The 16,030-nt window shown below is 39.9% G+C and overlaps 1 protein-coding gene across 15 annotated transcripts in view; it reads left to right on the forward strand.

The window, feature by feature from the left end:
- ERC2 (ELKS/RAB6-interacting/CAST family member 2) overlaps positions 1-16,030 on the forward strand; it is a 907,956-nt gene that overhangs the window by 726,595 nt on the left and 165,331 nt on the right. For 5 of the 15 annotated variants that reach the window (XM_039867403.1, XM_039867402.1, XM_039867405.1 and 2 more), the window contains exon 17: positions 12,731-12,796. The exons of 6 other annotated variants lie outside the window; for them this stretch is intronic. In XM_039867403.1, coding sequence (XP_039723337.1) covers positions 12,731-12,757 — 27 coding nt within the window. In that variant the 3' untranslated portion in view covers positions 12,758-12,796. Of the gene's footprint in view, positions 1-416; positions 5,469-6,978; positions 7,613-7,632; positions 8,060-12,730; positions 12,797-15,259; positions 15,296-16,030 lie in introns of those variants that run through there. 4 more of the 15 variants (XM_039867408.1, XM_039867400.1, XM_039867397.1 and 1 more) reach the window with 4 other exon arrangements.

Consider the following 16,030-nt stretch of genomic DNA (forward strand, 5'->3'; position numbering starts at 1 on the left):
GAAGAGATGGATTGACAAAAACAAAAATCTCTCATGATTTTCAATAATATTTGCATTCACCCACCAAATGCGAAAACTATTTACAGTGTTTAGTATTAAAACTCTCGAAAGTGAATATCACGGAAATTATATAATTAAATGCAAACTAGCAGGGTAATATAGTCAATATTAGGAGTATTTCCTCCTTTATTACGCTATGACCTTTTTATGATCCTAATGTAACTTATGCAATAAATTTCGAGAGGGATGGCGGCATAGGTAATGGAATAGACTCATCTGGACATGTGTGAATGCCTTTATTATACACTTCTGAATAAGTGAGGGGAGAACTTACTGGAATTACCTGTTTGAAGAGGGGTTTTATTATTTGTTGGAGGAAGGGGTGCTTATTATGCTCCTAAACCTTTTTTTTTCAGATGGCTCTTTTCCTTTTTCACCTCAAGTCACTAGCATCCTAAAGGAGAAATTAAGATTCCAAGTCTTAAAGATGTTTTGCCAGAAGTACAACTTCTGCGGGAGCCATTAATATAGTACACAATGTAAGAAGGGCCCCCTGGAGATGTACAGTAAGGTAGCTCCAACCAGGAGGACCCTTGCCCCTACCCCTAGCTTGGCCTTACTCTTGTACTTGGAAGCATTTGCCCTCAGAGACTTCAATGCTGCAGAGTGTTCACACAGGACATCTCAATTTCTGAAGCCAAGTGCAGAAAGGCACCAGTTTATGGGATTAGCTCTCAAAAATGGTTCTCAATTTGGATATCAACAAAGTGGAAGGAGATATTAATTTTATATCTTTATCTTGTATGCCTGTGGTTTCAGTTTGATTTGCTTTTATTTATTCAATCCTCATCCCTTACAACCACCCCCTTTCTCCTATACTCACTTGCCCCAATATACCTGGCTTCTTGCTAACCAAATCTCTTCATTCTCTTTCTTGGTCCTTACCTTTGCTCCTTGACCTTCTCTCAAGAGGGTTGAGTGTGAGGTTTTATTGGTGCCAGGAGGCCATCAAAAGCACTATAGGGGCAGAAAAAAGGAGTTGGAGCCAAATTGGGGGAGTGGGTCATAAAAGGACCTGCTGAGATAACAAACAGGCTTGTTTCATCACAGACACATATGCTAATATGTCCTGCTAGAAACAGGGCACCAGGTCAAATGTATCTGCCTTGTGAATGATATTTCTTACAGAAGCTTGTCTCCTGCTACTTTTCCAGAGGTCTTCAATTATAAACTAGAGTACTTGCCTCCGTGGTTGACCCTCTTATGTTTGTCCATTGACACTAGAGGTTGTCACAGGGCAGAAATCATGGCTCAGGGGTGGCGCCCTTTCCAGAAGAGTTAGCATTCCCTGAGGAGTGTCTGGCTAAGATATGTCATCAGGACCTCTGATACACCTTTCTCATTGCTACTGTTAGGAAGATGGTGATGACTTTCACATCCTTCATTTCAGTGACCACTCTAAGTAACCCATGGACATAGAGGCAGACAGCCCCATTCTGTTTTAGAGATGAGCAATCCAGGCCCTGAGAGAAGTGGGGTGAACTCGACTGGAGTCATGCTGCTGGTTATTTGCTCATTCAACTAATACTTGGAGCACATATTCCATGCCAGCCACTATGCTGGACTTGGGGAAGAGCATGAAGGATAAGACAGAACTCCTATCTTCAGGGCATTTGCTGTCTAGTCCTAGGACAAAAATTCAGGTCATCTGATATCCCATTCAGTTCTCTTCTGGATCATATCAATCAAAATGTCACAGATAAAAGGTAATTATAACTTAATTAGGAGCTCATGACTTAGGAACTTGCTCTGCAATAGGTTCACTATGAAAGTGAAATACCCCAGGCCAGGATAATTTTGTGGTATTAAATTGGAGTCACAAAGCTTTAAGGCTCCTGTGCTGTACTCTTTCAATTAGAGAAGGAGAGTTCAGCAAGGAACCCTGGTATGAGTAGGCTGACTCCAGTGATAGAAATGGCAAGATCCCCTGGGCTGGTTGCCCTTTTTAACTAGGTGTCCCAGGTCTGGACAATGATGTTCTCCCCTGTACTGGAGATTGAGATTCATAACCATCAACAACTCATATATCAACATGTGAGCTGTTATAAATCCAAGTCCCACAATGTAACAGTCTTGAAAGGCTCGGAAATCTTTCCCACTTGATTATAAACTCTACACATAATTGCATAAGCATATATACTAATATGTATGGAGTAAAGTTATTTCTTAGGAGTAAATGACAGCTTCGTATCAGTATGTGACAATATTAGAGTATAAATGATGGATTTGGATGAAATTTGAAATAAATATCCATAATGTACCCATGTTAACTAAACTGACTTAAAGGGGAGAGAGCAGTCTCTTTCAGCAATTCCTGATTCTCTTCCCATGAATCTTCCAGCCCTGACTTTCCTGTGGCCCCGAGGGTTGACCAACAATGTCCTCTGGAAGAGGGGCTACGTGATATTGTCTCCTGAGATTTATTGAGAACAGAACATGAAAACGAAAAAATATTTAAAAAATCAATTACTTTGCTACTTTTCCAGAGAAACTCACTTTTCTTAGGAAATTCAAGTAAAGTATTACCAAGTTTGCAGAATTAGATTGTTTTTTTGTTTTCTCCATTTCTTTCCAGTCTCTCCCTCCTTTACTATGATTTTGCTTTCTCCTTAGGAGAAACTGAATTCAAGGGTTATAAGACTAGACTAACATTTCCCTAAGTAACTTGTGGAACATTAGTCCCATGAGGAAAATCGTGAAACAAAGATTCAGTGGGCAAAGAATTTTGGGAAAATGCTGCATATTATGACTGAATCTTGGAGAGTCTTGGTGCAATTAGCAGATCAAAGGATCTAAAAGGTCGTATAAGAAAGAAAGCTTTCCAATTTTATTTAATCCAGCATTTCCCAGACTTATTTGATCATAGAATCTTTTTTTTTTCTTTTCTACTAACATCTGTGCTCTGAGAAATACTGTTCTCAGAGTATCAGGTGAAGAAAGAGACTACCCAGTTTAAAACATGGCTGATCTAATTTCCAGCAGTGTTTTTAATCATAGGTGGAGTTTTGAAGCAATTTTCCCTGTTCCCTGTTATTCTTCTCTATTCCTGCCATCCTTGTGCTAAACAACGTGTGATTTCCTGCAACTCTTCCACTGCCGTGTAATCACCAGAGTGAGAAGCTCAAGGAGTGGAGAGCATGGCACGGAGATGGCGGAGGAATTGCTCTAGTTATAGAGGGACGTTGGCAGTGGAGTGCCAGGACCCACATTCCTTTGTTCACTCACCTATGAGCTTCTGCACACCCAACGACCTGGTATAAGCCAGGCCCCCAGAGGAAAGTAAAGGATGCTTCACTCGACTGGGGACTTCCATCAGAGCAGCCAGGGCTCTAGGAGTGCTTTTGGGTAATGACCTTCTTATGGCAGAAGCTGGGTTTTCCATTTTGCATCTTTAACTTTAGGAGTCCATGCTGCTAATTTATTCCTAGAAAATTGATTACCCTAGTCCTAAATATTAGCCACTCCACGTGGCAATTTCCAAAATCTGTCTGTAGATGTAAATAGTGGTCTTTGGTCCCTTCTCTGCTGCTCCCGGTCGTGTGGTCCTGGCACATGTTGGCTTTCAGCCAAGGCATGAGTTTATACTACTGGACATCTTTCAGAGCACTGAATGTCTCCATTTTCTGTTGAAAATTCCCATAGATTTCTGTTTGTGACACATGTCATTTTGCCATAAGCCATCCAATTACTTGGTTACTAAAGAACTCACAGCTATTTTTGGCCTTCTTTTCAAGCTAGTGATCATGGGATAGATGTAGAGACTATACATTAAGATATAATGAAATGATCCCAGCGACCCCACCCAAGTTGACTGTACCCATGCTCTGCTTCAAAGAGGCTACAGTCCTCGCTACCTTGCTTTTGAGATTTCTGATCCCTAAACATGTTCCCTCTTCCCTCTTCCTACAGGCGAAAGAGCCATAAGGTAGAGTTAGCTCAGAAAATAAACACGAAGTTCTTACCCTCTCACCCCCGACCCTTGTCCACATTGCACACACCTAAGCCTTGGGGTACCTGCTGTCAGAATTAATCAGTATCCTGCAGAGCATTACCACAGCAAGGGGTTTTTCAGCCACCTCTGCAATCAGGTCTTCTTCGAGATGGTAGCTGCGAGCCCCATGTGTTTTTTGGCCCCGGATCTGTGTGGTAAACCACCTCCCTGCTTTTCTCCTCCTCCTCCCAGGGGCTCGCATTTTATGTTTGGCCAAAGAGTTGGTGGAGTCTCGCTGTCCACCAAGAAAACGAAGCAGTCGTAGCAGCTCATCCCCAAGCCCTGTTACTTCTCAGAAAGCCAACTCGAGGTCCTTGAATTCTCCTCTTACCCTCCGCCCTTCTCTGTGAAATGCCGGACAGGGGTCTGTGATTGATGCCCTGCTTTCCTTGCACTTTCACCAACAGATTAGCCAAAGTGCAGCGCTTTGAATTCTAACAAACAGATGAGGGGTTTAACTTGCTCTGTTGCCCCCAGAAGATGGATTCTGTATATAGAGTTGTTATTCCTAGCTTTTGCTTAGGGAGGAAAAAAGAATTTATTTTATGTTTTGAGGTTAAATGAATGTGGGATAAATGTATACATAGTGTCCTGAGTGTATATATGTATGTATCGCTATATGTCAGATGAACTGAGGACTTTTCCACATATGGAAGAATTTCTCAAGATCATGTTTAACTAGAAATTTCTCTCCCTAACTTCCCCAGAGTGCATGTTTGAATATACATTACATATACATATGTATGCATGTGTGTAAAAACATTTTCATGTTTCCTATATAAAAGAAAACTTATCACGTATCAGGGCTTATTACAAAAGTATAGTTACAGGACAAGTGAAAAAACAAATTTTTAGTTCTTCATGACAGTAACCTAATGAGAAAAATTACATGTGTTAGGCTTTTAATATCAGATTCCCATCCAACCTAGTATGGCTGAAGTTTGCCAGAGTAAGAGATAAACAGAGTTTTTGCATTGCAAATCTAATTTCATGGCCCACTTCTTGAAAGAAGCCTTGAGTTTTGGCTTTATGTAAGGATGAAGCCATCCAATTCAAAAACCTATGAAAAAGCCTCTTGTTGGGCTAATGTTTATTGGATGGGAGAAGGATTCAGAGATTTCAACTGTTCCCAGTCTTGGGCCAGTCGTGCCAGAATCAGGGCCAAAGAAATTTTAGAACGCATTTTGAAATAAATCTTGTGAACCACTTTGCCTCTTTTTTTTTCCTTTTTAATTAATTTCCATTTTAATTAATTAACTTTTAAAAATTGAGGTATAATTGACATTTAACAATGTATTGGTTTTAGATATGCAACGTAGTGGTTCGGTGTATGTATATATTGTGAAATGATTAGCAGAATAAGTTTAGTTAACATCCATCACCACACAATGTTATGATTTGCTTTTTTTTTTCTTGCGATTACTTCTTTCTTTTCTGATACTCCTTTTATCATAAGCATGTTGGAAGATATAGTGCTTAAAACTCAACAATTTTTTTAAGTACTTGAAATAGATAACTCGGATATCACTTTCTTTATCCTTCAAAGATTACTAAAAATCCCCCAAAGCTACTAAAACATGAGCCAGAAGGTATATGTGATTTTTCACCATTGGGAAAGAAAGGTTGCAGTTTATTTGTTTGCTTGTGTTTAAGAGTAAGAATTCTGGAATGACCTTATCACGGCTCTCTGTGAGGCCACAGGTAAAGAAGGAAATGAGAACAGATGTCTAACTGTTGTTATGGGAGGTATTTAACTGCTCCTTTCTCTACGAGCAGTTACATGCTCACCCAACCATTACAAGCCACAGAAGAGGACGGGAGGCAGGGGTGACACACAGTCTTTGGGAAGCTGGCTTTGCAGACGAGCAGGTTATTGCTATTGCCAAAGTTCTTTAATCTGGGTATGATGTTAATTCCTTACATGTAAGCACACGAGGGCATGATTTGATAAACAATGCCAGATAGGGTCTTCACGTACAGGAAAAAGGCAGAGCCGGTTAATGCATCAGGATCCTCTTGTTAGAAAAGGATTTTTCCTTGCAGGAGATTTCAGCCTATTGAAAATTCCAGTCTTACTCTATTTTGGAGAACTTTATCCCCTCCTCCTCACCACTCTCCCCTCCGCTTTACCGATTACTCTTTGTTTTAAACCTTGTCTGCAGTACTAGAGTTTCATGAAGAGATTTGTTGCAGTATCTTTTGAGTCAACGTGTTTTCAGACGTAGCCTGCACTCCCCAGCTTGTAGAGGTAACCTTTCTTGGCAACGTCCAAGGGGTGATTCCTTTTCGACTTGCTGCTTTAATCCAGTCACATTTGTCTATGAGGCAGTACATTCGGCTCCCCCATTGAAAGGACGTGGCCAACCTTGAAATGTCTCGAAGCAGGGAAGTCCGTTTTCTCTTGCTAAATACCATATTGCCTCTCTTTTTTTCTTAAACTGATGTAACAAAGATCACGTTTGGCTTGCACACTCCAGGCACTCGCCACACTCTGAGATAATGGAACGGCGGAAGAAAGGGGATTGGAAAGATCCTTTAAATGTACACAGCACACACATGAGTTCTAAAAGCTACTTTACTTGCAGATCGATAGTGTTCTGAAATTGTTTCAGCATCTAAATAGTAATGATCTGAATAAACTCTAGATTCCAACAGCCCAGAGATGCTCAAATGTCTAAAGATGGTTTTGTACACTATCAGGTCCTTTTCGCATGCACCCTTTTGTCTTTGCCTTAGTGCAAAATCAAATAATTTGGTGTAAAATAGGTAACAATCTATCAAATGCTACCAACAGGTGTGATATGTCTAGTTATGTTTGTATACGCTCGTACCATCTACAAAATGGTTTAATTTACATTCTCCAATTAATTCACGTGACAACCTTACGAAGTGTCAGGGTCAGGATATTATCCCATTTTCTTTTTGAGGCAACTGACGGCATGAAGAGTCAAGAGGCTAGAGGATTTAGATGACCACTAGCCAAGAAATGGCAGAACCAGAGCTATGTTAAAAACACGATTTTCACTGTGTTAACAAAGCCAAGCGTTAATGACTGATGGATGAGGGAGTGAAAATAAAGCCTGTCTCCACCTCGACCCCTTTTTTTTATAGCTATCTGGCAATGGCTCAGTTTTTAGCAGATGTTGACTTTGGGCTCCAAAACAATACTGTTGGCCAGTGTAGGGCCCTCCAACATTTCCATCTTCAACTGAGCATCTTATATCTTTCAGCTGAGAGAGCTGGCGCTGTGCACCAAATACTGGTTTGTCAAAATTATTTTTGCTTAGAGGAAATGGAAAACTAGTTTCTGCAACATGCCCTATCATGATGGTCCAAAAACTGAGAAAGCACCTAAAGATGCTGCATTAGAAGTGAAGAGGAAAGCTCCCCAAGCCTTTATAGTGTTTTGAGTGGCTTGACAAAGAAGACTCAGATGGCTGGGTCCTCAGGGTATCCTTGTGTGGCAAATGTGCTGAGAATAACCAACCCAGGCTGCACAGGCTTACTCTCTGCCTCTATCTTGAAAAACACCCCAGTGTATCTTATAAAATATGGAAGTCTGTCATCATGTTTCCCCTCAGCCAGTGACATTCGGCTTTCACCAACTGGGATTAGAAGAATAAGCCAGAGAGGTACTGGTGTAGTGACAAGGGGGAAGGAGCCATTCTCCGGAGAAACAAGTAAACACAATCTTGGCAACCTTAAAGAACTCTGGAACCCAGGCAGCATTCCCTCTCAGAGGAGTCGAGTCGTTCAGAAAACAAGAACCAAGCCTCACAGACTCACACATTTGGAAATATTTAAGTTTCCAGATCTGAGACATTGGGAAACAGTGTGAAGGGACTGAAGGTGCTGCCTTTTTCCTCAGAGACTTTGAAATTTATTTGGATGCTGATGACATGCACACATAAGGGACACATGCTGTTGCATGTGAGCTTCTCTCTCTTCCAAGAGTTGGGGAGACCCAACCTAAATTGTACCACCCAACTCCAACTGGGATCTTCAGCAGCTTGGAAAGAGGCAGTTGGAAAGAGGCAGTGCGGAGTCCAAAGTACTTCAGAGCTGAGATAAACAGAACCAACAGGTCAAAATGAGCCCTTCTTTCTATAGCTTCACAGCTCACATGTTGGAAAGTTATACCTTTGTGGTCACATAGACTGGAATTTGATCCTGGCTTCAAACTCCTGGCCCGGGTGTCCTGAACTTTCTCTCTGAGTGAATTACCTGAACTTTCTCTCTGAGCTTTACTTTCCACATCTGCACAAAGAGCCTGACGACACCTGCGTCATAGGCTGTGGTGAGAACGCAGTGAAGAAACAAGGAAGATGTTACACTCTCTAACTTGGAGCAGGTGCTAATACTTGCTGGCTGATTTCTAGTCCAGATCAGAAATAAACTAATATTTACACTTAAACAGAGCACCAACCGTGTATCTGAAACTGGATAGAATTTTCCTATTCTTTGGAGAAACTCATCTGAATACGGGCCCCACAGCCTGTAACAAATACAAGTCATGTAAGAGTTTTACAGCCATTCCTGACCTCATCATCTGAACAAAGATCTATCGAAGGGCTGTATACATTCCAGGAGGCAGGAGAAGTGAAAGACACCAATGAGAGGCCTTCGCACCGAAGGTTTAGACTTAACGCTGAGAGAAACTTACTAGTGCCTTGTCAAGGCTCAGGATCCCTGTTTTCCAGGCTCACACCCATTGTTTTCCTTTACACATGCTTTTGTCTTTCCCAGCTCTGGCCAAGCCTTCAGGTGAATATGTCAAGACTGGTTGCTTTGATCCAGCCCGGGTGCAGGGCACATTGTAAATCTCACACCGTGTTCCTGCTTTGGTGACTTGTGTAGCCTAAGTTTGCTGAGTTCCGGGGCTTGAAGTTTTCAGAAAGTGTCAGAGAAGCCATGAACTAAAATAAGGGCAGGGGTGGATCTGATGACTGTCCATACCAGACCCTTTTATAACCAGGACAGTCTCCTTACATCTCTTCCCACAAGGAAGCAAGGATGGACTTCCTGGCAGAAAAAGTGATTTCTCACAGAGGCGGGCTGATGTGAAGGTTATACTTCCATAATTTAACTCTCATTTCCAGCTAGGATAGGTGTGACAGTAAGGTTCTCTTGTTCTCTGATTTTAATAAAAAAGCTGGCTATAAACTTAAAGAGAATTGCAGGTGTTTTGTTGTTGTTGTTGTTTTGTTTTGTTTTGTTTTAAAAAGTCCAGTGATGGGCTGGGGCTTGCCTACTAGCTGTACCTAATACTTCAAAATAGAGACCAATTAAAGGTTTACACTAGGCCATTTATCATATCAGATTATAGAATTCTTCCCAGAGCTTATTTGCCGGAGTTAATAAATGCCTCCCTTTGCAATAGCGAGCCTCTTGTCTTGTCAGCAGTGACTCAGACCTTTGCCGGTTAGTGGCCCATCTGGTGAGGAATTTTGTTTTATCTCAGTATTTAGAGAATCCCAGTAGGACACAGCATCTGGAACTGCAGAATTGCCATCAAGGCTTCATATCGTCTGTGGAGCCATAGATACATCCTGAGGTTATTTGATAGTTAAGCTTTCCCTCTCTTTAAAATTTGCTATGTTTTGTGGTCATTGTGCTCTGAGCTTCAGCTCACCTTGGATGTTCCCATCCCCAGATGTTTTGGACAAAGGCACTTGGATGACTGATGGACTAGAGGCTTTATTCCCATCCAGATATTTTGGCAACTCCTGGCATAGCCATCAGTCACGAAGGACACACAGAGGAGCAAACAATAAGCAGCATCCAGAGCAGACACTGCAAAGTTGCTTTGGAAACAGAAATAGGAAGAGAGAACAGAAGCTCTTTCAGGACTGAGGGATACATTTTAAAGCTCTAAGTAGTTTTAAATAACTTAGCGTGAAGTTAGGGATCAAGTGATACCTGTTTCTTATTTTTTGGTCCCCAAATTTACATTTCTGTTTGGTAAGGTTGCTGAATAAATTAATACTTTCATGCAGAGATTCAGACAGCGCAGTAGTAGAACAGCTGCGAACGTTTGGAAGTACTTGGAGCTCCCTCTCTGATTAGCTCCTGCGTTTTTGTTTTTTATTCCCCAAGCAGACACTCACTCTGACCCAGATCACTTGGTGATTAGGGTCAATTCATGTTTAAGCTTTGAAGATTAGAGACCAGAAATAGTCACCACTTCCCTTTCTATTTTCTTTTTAAAACTTTAAATTTTAGAAACTAAAACGTTTTTTAAAAATGCATAATATTCTGAGTTCACTAGAGGAATTTATCCACATTTCTGCCATGTTAAATGTTAGCAAAGTTTATATTGGACTGTCATATTTCTTTACTTTATTCACCAGCATACAAGACGTCGATCTCAACATCTGGTTTTTAATAACCCTCGACATCTGGGAGCTCCTTTTTATTCCTATGGTGGATGAGGCACAGTAGTGATATTGGCAGTGTATATTTTCAAGCTACAATTCCTGTCCGTTTCAATCATAATTAATTACCACTTTTTAATATATTTAATTTGCTAAAAGTGATTTGCATTAGACCACATTTTACTGTTAAGAAAATAGTGGTAGATTTTTGTGGCAATGGCTTTTTTCTTTCTTTCCTTCTTTTTTAAAGTTTAAAACCTTGTATGAATAGATTTGAAACAAACTGAATGTATATGTGTTATTGGGTTTTAAATGCAAAATGAAATAAACGGTCTCCTTGGAAAGTGATTTTACAGCCATTTAGAAGTGGGCAGCAGGGGCTGTCAGTTACATTTTAGGGAAAGCCTTTTGTTTTGTGACTGGCAAATCATAGCATCTCTCTGTGACTAGAGTTTTCCTATCAGTGACTTGGGGGGTCAAGAACATTATGATGAAAGCTAGGGCCTCCATCCAGAGAAATATACTTGCACACATACCCACAACATTCTGCATTGGACTTCAAGGGGTTGTAGACCCCTTGAAACCCATTTGCGATGTCCTTCTTTATTAGCATAAAAAAGGAAATCTACTTTTCTTTTCTGTAGGAACTGAGAGAAAGTTCAATGAATGAGAAAATATATATTTCTCCAGTTATGTAGGGAAAAGAGAAGTTTATTGCCAGGAGCAATTACTAGACCGTGCTGTGATAAATACACACAGGTAAATTTTACATGAAAAGACCAGCTAATATGATCAGTTGTACCTTTTTTTTTTCCCCACTAGAATATTCCTATGTAAACTGTCAAGTGAAAATTCACAGAGAGCTGTCCAATTCAGACTGTGTGCAGATCTGATCGACTCATATCGGTTGGAGATTGTTAAACCTTTGTGGTCCATAGACCACTTTGGCAGTCTAGTGAACTCTCTGAACCCCTTCTCAGAATAATATTTTTAAATGCGTAAAATAAAATACAAAGAAATTCAAAAGAAACAAATTATGTGAAAATTTAGTTCAAGACCACAGATCTAAATCTTTGAGTAGATGAAAATTACCTTTGCCCGTTGGCAAAATTAGATTGAACTGTTTGAAATTGCTGTTTTTCTAGATCAAAAATGGTCAAGTATTGGCATTTTTGTATTATTCAACCTTATAATGCAACAACTTAAGCAACAAGGATCCAAATAGTGAGAAAATGCTTCAAGTTATTTTTTTCCCTAGTCTCAGTTTTTAAAGCAAGGAAATCATGGCAAAATCCGGTTTCGTAGGAGTTTTAAAAGACACAGCTCTCAAATTGTGTGTGAGAGGAGGATATGAACCAACCACTCAGTCTTCTGAACTTTGCTTCCATCTTTGCCAGTCAACAGTGAGAATTCTTGTTCAGAATAGAACCTTGTGATGGTGAATATACGTCTGTCTTCAAAGGTTCAGTCTCCCTGCCTATCTGCCACTTCACTAAGTGGGGAATGTGGCCAGAGCCATTCTGGAAACGTTTCAACAACAAGAATTCAGACCAAATCAGTTTCAGTTTATCCACAGTCGAACACAGTTTTAAGTTAAACAAAATTTCCTTTCTACAAGCATTCTACTGAATTGAAAGTTTACTTTCGTTACTTTGAAACTTATTTGATTGCAGATGTATAATCATTCCATGCAAATGTATAACCATTCCATGGCATGCACATCCTCTTTTATGCTGAGAGCAAAATAGAACCTGACAAATCAGAGATCACAGAATGTTTGAGCCATTATGAAATAACCAATGTGAATTATTGCATGCTACAAATGTTTATTCCACCCAAGTAGATCTTTTTTTTTTTTTAAGTATTCTTCAGCCTTTATTGATACTTTAAGCTTAAGAAAAATTAAGGGTATTTGATTACTATAATTACTTCTCTGCTTACTTAAAAGGTTTAATCTACTCCTTAGGCATTTGCAATTCAGATTGCATGCTTTCCAAAAAAATAATCATCTGCTAATGCAGACTAATTTTAATCTTCTAATCCAATCTTGACACAGAGTCAGAGCTGGGTGGGTGGAATGTTTTTGTGTGGGGATTGCCATAGATACAAAATTCAGTTATGTATTTGATAAGTCAGTGATGTGGAACTTAAATTACTATGGATTTTTTTCTTGCACTTTAAGATTTAAAAACAAAGTGAAGATCAGTGTGCTTTTCCAGTACATCGCGGTGTAACTAATCTTCTCTTCTTTCATTCCGGTGCTCCCCTCCTCTCTGTGTACCTCCCTACCCCCGGCCGGCCGCAGGATGACGAGGAGGGCATATGGGCATAGCCGGGCCTGTAAACCAAAGTTCCAGTTTTGTTTTGAGGGGTGAGAAACCATCTTTTATATCATTTTTCTTTAAAAGATTGCATTCTAGTGTTGTACTGTGTGTGTGATCAATCGTGTTCGCTGATGTTTGTGGCTTTGTCCTGTGTTTGCTTCTGCGTTCTGTGACCATTCCCAAGAGCCCCTTTCCTATCCCCACCAGCCACCCTGAAACCACATTATTGCTCTGCCTTGTTGGGGCTGGGTTGAGCACAATTCAAATGTTTCTGTGTTATTTAAGATGTAAACTATGCCCTTGCTAGTATTTATACACACTTTTAAAGGCATGATTGTGGACTCAGAAATTGTCACAATTCTCCAGCTGTGGTTTTCAGCCCACTGCTTGCTTTTGCCAGATATGCCAGTGTGGTGTGATTCTCACCTCCTTCTGGTTGTGTCAAATGTTTGGCAAGGAATAAGGAAAATAAAAGTATATATCTTCATGGAATTGAAACTATCATCTCTAAGAAGCCCATTTAATGGCTTGTACTGTCTCTTCTGTGGCAGTTCTGAAGAATACACAAGGATCAAGGCATAGTAATGGTGACTGGGTAACTGTACCTCTTTGAATGAATTAGAATAGAAATATTAATATTGGCAGGTCTCATTAGTGGCATTATATCTGTCGCTTTTTTATAGTAGTGCTTCTATGGAGCTTTGCATTATAAAAAAAAAAAAATTCATGTATTGCATTTTTCAGAGGGTTCCACTCTTTTAAAGGTTGAATTTTAGCTATTAAGAACCCACTCTTTATTTCTGTCCTGTCTGCCTTATAATGGAATAGTGGTCCATGTAATTGCCATAGTTATAAATGGAACATTGAACTCGAGCAACTTTTGCTACTGAGAATTATGTCTCTCCAGGATACTGCAGGCTGTTTAACACCAAGTCACAAACTCTCTGGAGTTGAAAATACCTATGATTACATGGAATATGCTGTTGAACTTGATGACACTGCACATGTCATTTTGTTCAGAACAAGGAATGGGGTGTAGAGTGCGTGCCATGGTGATGTTTTTATGGTCAAAAAACAAACAAACAAACAAACAAACAGTGTGCAGCTCCTTTTCTGGGATAAACTTGAAATTTCACAGTGCTGGAGAATCACCAGGTCTGTGATTAGAGAGGCAGTTCTTTGGGATAACTTAACAAGTGTGCCCTTCTTCAAGTCTCGCCTTCATATTTCATGGCAGTCATGCTTTGGGGGAATGTTAAAACAGTAACTAGTGTGTTTTGCCAATCAGTGACAGTTTCATTAGTGTGTTTCATTGCTTGGTTGAACCTGTTATAGGTCCTACTTACAAAATGAATCAGATTGCTTTCTCTGGTACTGCCAGGAAGGCACAGGGGCTTGATTTTCAGATACAGTATCTTTCTATGTAGTAAAGATATAACATTTCCTGGATCCATTTGCTGCCATTAGAACCTGCTTCCTGGTCAGTCAGAGCATCTCCTCTCTCCCCCCTTTCCTTGGTATAGGCAAAACAGCACTGGAGTTAACTCAGATGCAAGGTGCCTCCAAAGGGAAACTTGTCAGTAAGAAGAGATGGGGAAACCGGAGAAATTCTTAAGGTTCTCTCTGAGAGACTCTCTCCTTGTATAGGGAAGACTTTAAGAGAAATATCATATTTCCTCACATAGAAAAACTAATAAAAGTATAAATTGACCTCAAACAACACTAAATGAGAAGAAAAGGTTTTATAATGTTAAAAAGCAAATGTGTGAAACCTACCCACAACATGCGTGGAAAGTTCTAAGAGTTTGGGGGTTGTCTTGAGAAGTGTGGGCTCTACTTGGGGCTTTTCTATGAACTACTTCTTCTGCCATCATAAATGTTAGGGCACTGGCTGTGTTTGTGTCTTCTCCTGAATAATAAAATTTTTATTGCTCTTTCACAAGATTCATGACGTTCACCCTGCCATCTCCTGAGATGGGAACCTTGTTGTCATACTCGGGGTGGGAATGGGTGGGAAAGCCCATAGAAAACCTTACTTTGCTCAAGGCAAGTGGAGACAATGGTATTAAATCCCTACCCCCTTTATTCCTTCATGAATTTCCCCAAGCACCATGTACCTCAGAAAACAAATGGCTTCTGAAAATTAGTCAATATATAATCCTTCTTTAATATGTTGTAATAAATTTTATAGGCTTCAGAGGAAAACTACTTATCTTTCTTTATGACTCCTTTAAACGTGTTTGCTCAGATATCTTCAGGCTTTTAAAACTGTAACTTGGGGACTTAAAAATAATGAGATACTGGGGAACATTGTATTGTTGGACAGCCGTTGCATGTTTCGAGACGCATTACAGTCTGTGGGGCCTAAGGAGACATTAAGTTTATACCTAAGGATGGATAATAGTGGCACATTAAAAATTAACTGTTTGGAATATTTTGATTTATTGCCCTTATAAAAGAAACATTACAAGAAGTTATTTTACTAAGCATCGGTAATATGCTAATAACAGCATCAGAAGGCCTTGGCTTGAGTTTTGTGTTTTTGTTCTGAAATGAATCATAATTTAGGAAAAGTTGCTCCAAAAATGACAACGAATTAGAATTAATGTAACAACCCTAACAGCTCCTCCCTTTTTTGCCACTTCTAGATACTAGCCCAGGCAAGATTTATTTGCCTCACTGTGATCGTTCAAAGATGTTGTATTCTGAAAGCAGAGTGGACTGGGAAAAGTTTGCTTGCTAAAGAGTTTTGACAACCCTTAGAGCTAGCCTCCAATCTCCAGCCCTCACACCCCACCCAGCCCAGCATTACTAGCATGTGACCTTTGTAGTCCATAGAACCTCGAGTATAGACGGGCTCCAATCTTCATTTAATGCTCTGCTGTCATTGTCATGGAATTCTTAATAATTTTTGAAAAAGGAGGCCCACAATTTTATTTTGCATTGGCCCTTGCAAATTACATAGTTGGCACTGCTTAGATTCACAGTGTATCCCTATACTCTGCCTCCATCCAGCTTCTCTCTATTCCCCTCCCTACTGGCTTATCTCCACTCCTACATTCTTTTCTTTTTTTAATAGCTAGTGATATTGAGCATTTTTATTTTTTTATTACGTTTACCAGGGTGACATTGGTTAATAAAATTATATAAGTTTCAAATGTACAACTCAATAATGCATCATATGTATATTGCATTGTGTGTTCACCTTAAGGATAGAATTTACCTTTGGCCTGCCTTATTGTCATGGTTTTCTTGTGAGAGTTCATGGGATCACATTTCTA

This window comes from Pteropus medius, unplaced genomic scaffold (assembly GCF_902729225.1).
Source record: "Pteropus medius unplaced genomic scaffold, Ma_sr-lr_union100, whole genome shotgun sequence".
Classification (NCBI taxonomy): domain Eukaryota; kingdom Metazoa; phylum Chordata; class Mammalia; order Chiroptera; family Pteropodidae; genus Pteropus; species Pteropus medius.